Source organism: Lates calcarifer, linkage group LG20 (genome assembly GCF_001640805.2).
Source record: "Lates calcarifer isolate ASB-BC8 linkage group LG20, TLL_Latcal_v3, whole genome shotgun sequence".
Classification (NCBI taxonomy): Eukaryota; Metazoa; Chordata; class Actinopteri; family Centropomidae; genus Lates; species Lates calcarifer.
In genome coordinates this window covers 2,557,133-2,563,895 of record NC_066852.1, presented here as the reverse complement: position 1 = coordinate 2,563,895, position 6,763 = coordinate 2,557,133, and the positions used below count along the sequence as shown (strand labels likewise).

Here is a 6,763-nt window from a genome sequence, read left to right as displayed (position 1 = left end):
CAACGTGATTTTAAAAAACACACACTGACCACAGAGCCGTCTCCAAACAATCCCACACTTTAAAAACGCCTCAGTCACATGTTAGAATTTGCGCAGCGATGAATCTTCAGGTTGAGATTGAATCTTTTAAAAAGCCTGATAGAGCTGTAGTTTGGAACCGGACAACATGATCAAATATGGGACAGAAATCTTTTTTAAAGGCTTCAGATGCCCCAAAGAAAAAGAAGCCTCGCAGTTTCAGCTCAGTGTAGAATTTATTATCATTTTGCTTTCAATAAAAACAAAAAACAAGATGATCAGAGCATTTCTAAATGTGTCTCAGGTGTTTTCACCTGACAATTATTTTTTAGCACATCCTCTCTTAATATGAAAACATGTTGGTGTTTTTATGTCCCAGATCAGTTTAGAAAAAGTTTGTGTGTTTTCTCACTTTTATTAATGATATTTTATATCGTTGAGCCCTCTATTGTCGACTCAGACATCTCAAGCTATTTCATAGGAGTTTTTACTCTGGTCAATTTTACTATTATTATTATTATTATTATTATTATTAGTGTGATAATGTAGCAACAGCCGCATAAATACACAAAAAAATCACACACTGAGACCCCTCAGCTCCTCACATCCACCCTCTGACCCCGCCCCCTCGGGGAGCACCTTTAGGTGATTATCGCGATAATTATTCCAACTTATCGCCTGAGTGTCTGCCCACCGGAAATCCCCTCTGTGATCGACAGGCCGCCGCCCTGCTGACCCCGCGCGCTTCATTTGTATTTCGTTGTCTGCGGCTCGCGCGCTTTAGTTCCCGTGCAGGCCTGTTTATTCTTTAACACGTGTGTGTGTGTGTGTGTGTGTGTGTGAGAGAGAGACGGGGGCGTCCTTACAGCCACAAAGTAAACGAAGCATGATTAATTAATGTATTAATTGCCGAGAAAGTGAATGAGGTTCAGGCGGAGGAATTCCTGCGCATCTCACCATGTGCCATCAATTAATAATCGGAGCTGTACAACTCCGTGTGTGCGTGTGCGTGTGTGTGTGTGTGTGACTGGGCAGGTTCATGATCAAACCCCTGTAACTGTTGCATTGTTAATCCGGGCGGAGCAGGAGGGATTTCAGGATCGAACCGATTAATCAGTTGAAGTTGTATCATCCAATCGACTGGTTGCTTCTCTGTCTTTGTCCAGTTCTATTTGTTGTTTACACTCATCACAGCATGCACTGTGTGTTGTGAAGATGTAAACATGTTCCTCTCAGCTCTGAATAAGCAGCAAGAAGAAAAACTATGAAAAACTATGTAAAAAAAAAAAAAAAAACGTGTGAACATCTCACCGCTGTAATAATCCGTCTGTGCTGCTGCATTTTAAAGGATCTCTGCAACACTCTAAAAAAGATGTGTAGCTATTTCAGCGTGTGATCCTGTCAGGGGATCCAGGACCAGAAAGGAAAGCCTCAAATATCCATTTAAATACAGCTTTAAATAATTCATCTGCTTTGAGCGTTTGAGGCCAAAATCAATCACCTCCCTGTGAGACTCGCTGACATTTCCATGTGATGATTTTCATGTCAGAAAATATCAAATGATTCACTGTTTACTGCACATATTTAGGGGATAATTAAGCATCGTTTAGATAATGACAGGACACTGAATCCTTTTCTCAGGGCCTCACAGCTGCAGGTTTTTAGATGATTTTAACCGCAGCTTCAGCTCTCTGCTCTCAGGACTCCTCACAGTGTGGAGTTCATTTCTTCCTGCAGGTGCTGGATTTTCAGATATTTTCAACAGATATTTTTTTAACAGTGCAGTCGGACAGCATCCCTCCTCGTTGCTCCTTTACAGTGAGCCAGGCACGCTTAGGGGCGTGGCTACAGACTTCTGTCTCCACGCGATTGGCGGAGGTGTCCAGATGGAGGGAGTGAGGATCCACCAATGAGGAGGAGCCTGCGCGGCAGTGGTCCGATATAGGCGCTGGAGGCGAGGAGCATCTTCATTATAGAAGTCATTTACAGGAGTGAAGGAGACAGGAGATCCGCGGGAGCGCAGGAGTTACCTCTGCTCTTTTTTTTCCTGTTTTCGAACCGAGTCTGCACCCGCCGCCGCCACCGATTCACGACCGAGTGTTTTTTTTTTCATCCAGTCTGTCTGCGTGTGGCAGAGTTTCCTTTCCTCTCCGAGGCGTTTCTTTCTAGAAAACCACCAAAACGGAGCCGAACGAGGAAGACGGACAACGACCCTCCCTCACTTCTGCAATCATGATGTCGATGAACAGCAAGCAGCCTTTCAGTATGCACCCCATCCTCCACGAACCCAAATACACTCCTCTGCACTCCAGCTCGGAGGCCATCCGCAGGGCCTGTCTGCCCACACCGTCGGTGAGTCAAAAGAAAATTCACTTCACCTCTGACTCCCTCCAACAAAACTTCCAAATCTCCAAAGTTCTGGGAATAGAAGGAAAAATTCCACATGACTTGGAAAACTTTTTTTTTAGTTTGATCAGTCTAATAACTTTTACAAGAGAAAAGCTCGTGAGTGATTAGATGTGAGGTTTAAACTCCTGCGCACAGACACGCACAGGATCCACTGACTCTGAGCTGAGCCTTCATGCGTTTCAGTTCAAATCTGTTTCCCTAATTAATTTAGAGAATTAAACTTCACCTCCTGTTTTGTAATCACAAAAATAATAACGTCATATTTTGGTTATTAGAGTCAGAATCTTACTGTTGGAAAATGTCTGGACACTGATGAAAATGAAATGAAGATGGCAGAGATTATTAACACAGAGAATAAACGAGTTACAGATAAGACAGGGAGCAGCAGCACAGCTTACACTCTGCACAAACACGGTGCGTAAAAACGCACAGAATGAATCTTTGCCCCTGGAAAAAAACAAATCCAGAGAGATGCTGCTGAAAGAGGAGGGAGATCAAAGATGAAGGAGGAAGAGAGACGGCGTGGACTCTCTAAGCGCGTGTTATCTCATATTGTCCCATTCATATTCAAACTCACACTCGTCTCATTTCATTGTCCGCAGAAATTATTCAGGAGATCGTAAATATTAATTTTAGATGAATATCCATCCACGCTGACACACTTTCCCAGCGCCGGACAGATTCAGTAATGTCCAACTTACACTGGACTACATGGTTTTTAAATGTGGGAGACAAAGTTCAGATTTATTTAAATTGTTTTGCTCAAATAAAATAGTAATTGTGGCCTACGAATTGAATCTGTAAAAATATTTACAGAATGAAAACACTGCGCTTAGTTAAGATTCAACCTGAACATTTCCACGTCTGTTTATCTGCGTTATATTCCAGACGTTTGACTTCGTCAGGTCTGGAGCTTCCACATGTGAAAATCATGTAAAATAACTCAACAGTATAACAGCACAGCGTGGTGATATTTATCACACAGTAAATAGAAAATATCAGTAACTTCACCTCACTGATGATTCCGACCTTCATTATTTCATCTTTAAACTCTTCTCACAGTTAGAAAAAATGAAATTGATATCTGCCGATTGTTTCTTTTTAAACAGAACATTTCTGTTCAAGGAAATAAAAACAACCAGAACTTGATTCGTGCGTAAAAGTCAGGCCGTGCGTAATGAAAATGAAATCGGTCGACTCGGTGATTGATGATTACATTAAGTCGATTGATTGATTTTTGTCACATTTCCACCTCTAACCGCTCTGACTCTGCTCCTCTCGCAGCTTCAGGGCAACATCTTCGCCGGCTTCGATGAGACGCTGCTGCAGAGGGCCGAGGCTCTGGCCGCTGTGGACATTGTGGCCCAGAAGAGCCACCCGTTCAAGCCAGACGCGACCTACCACACCATGACCACCATGACCAGTATGACCTGCACCCCGACCTCCTCCTCCGCGCACCTGCACCACCCGTCGGTGCTCACCTCCCATCACCACCACCCGGCGCACCACCAGCCGGCGCAGGGTCTGGAGGGCGACCTGCTGGACCACCTCACACCGGGCATCTCCCTGGGAGGCATGCCCGGCTCGGACGTCTGCTCCACGGCCTCGCACACCGCCCACGCCCACATGTCCGCCATCAACCACATGCAGCACCACCACCACCCACAGTCCATGAACATGCACCCACACGGGCTGGGCTCCCACAGCTCCCTAGGGACCTCCGGCGGAGACGCGGAGCCCGATCCCCGGGAGCTGGAGTCGTTCGCCGAGCGGTTCAAACAAAGGCGGATCAAACTCGGAGTGACCCAGGCGGACGTGGGCGCGGCCCTGGCCAACCTTAAGATCCCCGGGGTCGGATGTCTGAGCCAGAGTACCATCTGCAGGTTCGAGTCCCTGACTCTGTCGCACAACAACATGGTGGCCCTGAAGCCGATCCTGGAGGCCTGGCTGGAGGAGGCGGAGCGCGCGCAGAGGGAGAAGATGTCCAAGCCGGAGATCTTCAACGGGGGAGACAAAAAGAGGAAACGCACGTCTATCGCGGCCCCGGAGAAGCGCTCCCTGGAGGCTTATTTCGCCGTGCAGCCGAGGCCGTCGTCGGAGAAGATTGCCGCGATCGCCGAGAAATTGGACCTGAAAAAGAACGTGGTCCGGGTTTGGTTTTGCAATCAGAGGCAAAAGCAGAAACGAATGAAGTTTTCTGCGACGCACTAAGACCGGCGGGGGGAAACGGCCCCGTTTCTAAAAAGACAAACCAGAGACACTCTGCTGCTGCTCACTGTCAGAAAAACAAGGTACACCGTTGTGCCTTTTGTTACTGGGGCTTTGACACAGCCAGAGGCCCGTAGGTTAAAATATATGCATCCATCTTAACAAGCCATTTAATCTCTTATCGAGTCTTATAATAATAATCCGTTTCTCATTTTGACTTTCAAGATTTCCTGAAATGAAACAGCATCCAACATGTAAAGATTGGTTTTTATTGAAGAGAAATCATATTTTCAGACCAATAACGGACTAAATGTCTTGTTAAGAGTCAGTACAGTGTTGTCCACCCTGTGAAGGAGCAGCATTCACAGCCGTTTGCTTTTCTTTTTTGCACCAGTGCCTGAATTCCAGTTGTGGAAAAACGATTTCACAGAAAGTATTCAACACAGGCAGCGACTTTTTTTTTTTTTTTTTTTGAAGCAGATGCAAAGACAAACCTTGTCTCTGTCTCTGCGGGTGTTTGAGTCGTATTGTAGAGACACTGTAGGTTTGGATGCGGGACACCTGATGACCAGTCTGCTCTCAGTATCAACAGGAAACTCCTTTTAATCGTGTGTTTTTTGGGGCAGCGACAACTGGATTCAACGGTGTACCTTTTTATTATTCTGACAGTGGAGACGGAGCACCGGGACCGGGAGAAAGACTGAGACCCTGTCCAGAAAAACTCAAGACTCTGAAATCTCCCTGCTCCTCCACAGTATAGGCCGATACACTCTCTGAGCATCGCGGCAGAAAAAGAAGGGGAACGACGCTCCGTCCCATTCACATGGCAATTATTGTACAAACAAATTAAGAATAATAATGAGGGGAATCGCGGGATAATTGTTATTATCCTCCTTAGTTTTTTTATATTTATCATTGTACATATTTGTGAATATGTTGCACCTCCGTGTGTGGAAGAGCTCATTGAAATGTATTGAATTCTCGCTGTCTTTTCTCCCAGGTGTTTGTTTCTGTAGGGGGTTTAATGGGGGTTTTTTGAAGGGGGGGGTTGTGGCAGATCGGACCACACGATTTAAAAAAAAAAACGTCGGTCTGTTGCTCATATATGAGGCACAGTAACTACTGTAATCCATTGCATGGTTTACTCGTTAGGGCGGGGGGAGACAGGGAGGGAGGGGGGTGTTTTCTGTGCGTCTGCGGCTCCAAAAATATGAAACTAACCCCCACCCACCCCCACACCACCACCCCCCCTCCTCGAAGTGAATGCGTTGCAATAAGAAGAAACACGAACACACGCACGAATACACACATTCACACGGTATAGCTGTGTGTCTACCTCATTACGCAAGTGTTGGCACGTTCATGGTGATTTAAACACACACACACACACACACACGCACACACACACACGCTAAACAAAAAAGAGGAGTAGGATCATTTTTTTAGTTTGTTTGTTTTTAAATGTGTTTTTTCCTTTTTGTTCCTCTTCCACCGGTTTAATGGTGAATTAGGCCTAGAAGATTCACTGATGTGTAAACCTGTTGTATGTTCAAGTTCACTGCAATGATGCTTTGACAATCAAATTTTTATTATTGTTATTATTATTATTCATAAGTTGTTTATCTTCCCCATTTTGTGTCCTCATGAAAACGAATCTTTTTGCATATTATTATTATTATTATTATTATTGTCACTGACACCTTTGTGGAGCGCACTTTGTAGATATTCTGATGAAGGGAAATAGTCAGCCTTATTTATACATATTTTTTCACCACTTCTGAGAAAACGTTAAGTTTTGTTTTATTTTATTTTTTCTTCTTTGTATTGCCCTTATTTATTTAAACTTAATTTATTTTGGAGAAGAAGAAAAAAAAATCATATTTCATTTGTGAAAGTGTGCTTTAAATGTGTCTGTGTAAGCGACAGAAGCTGAAATAAACCGTGCACGTTTTACTTCATCCTCTGACAGCCTTTCTTTGGAACAAAAAAAGGTTTTGGAGTCACACAGGAAGGTGAATAGTTAGATTTTCCCTTTAACTTTAACATTATATGATGTGAAAACAGCTGTTGGTGCTGTGAAAGAATAAAATGTGCATTTAAATGAAGATCTCAGCTTTATATCAGCATC

At 44.3% G+C, this 6,763-nt stretch overlaps 1 protein-coding gene across 1 annotated transcript; it reads left to right on the top strand.

Annotated features, from left to right (window-relative positions):
- Positions 1-593: 593 nt before the first annotated feature.
- On the top strand, positions 594-5,878 carry pou4f4 (POU class 4 homeobox 4). The gene is made up of 2 exons (XM_018693768.2): positions 594-2,370; positions 3,712-5,878. The coding sequence occupies exons 1-2, from the start codon at positions 2,251-2,253 to the stop codon at positions 4,636-4,638; spliced, it is 1,047 nt and encodes a 348-aa protein (XP_018549284.1). The 5' UTR covers positions 594-2,250; the 3' UTR covers positions 4,639-5,878.
- Positions 5,879-6,763: the final 885 nt, after the last annotated feature.

Coding starts and splice junctions, on each gene's coding strand:
- pou4f4 (XM_018693768.2), top strand. CDS start 2,251: ATGATGTCGATGAACAGCAAGCAGCCTTTCAGTATGCACCCCATCCTC. Junction 2,371..3,711: donor CCTGTCTGCCCACACCGTCG/GTGAGTCAAAAG, acceptor CTCCTCTCGCAG/CTTCAGGGCAACATCTTCGC.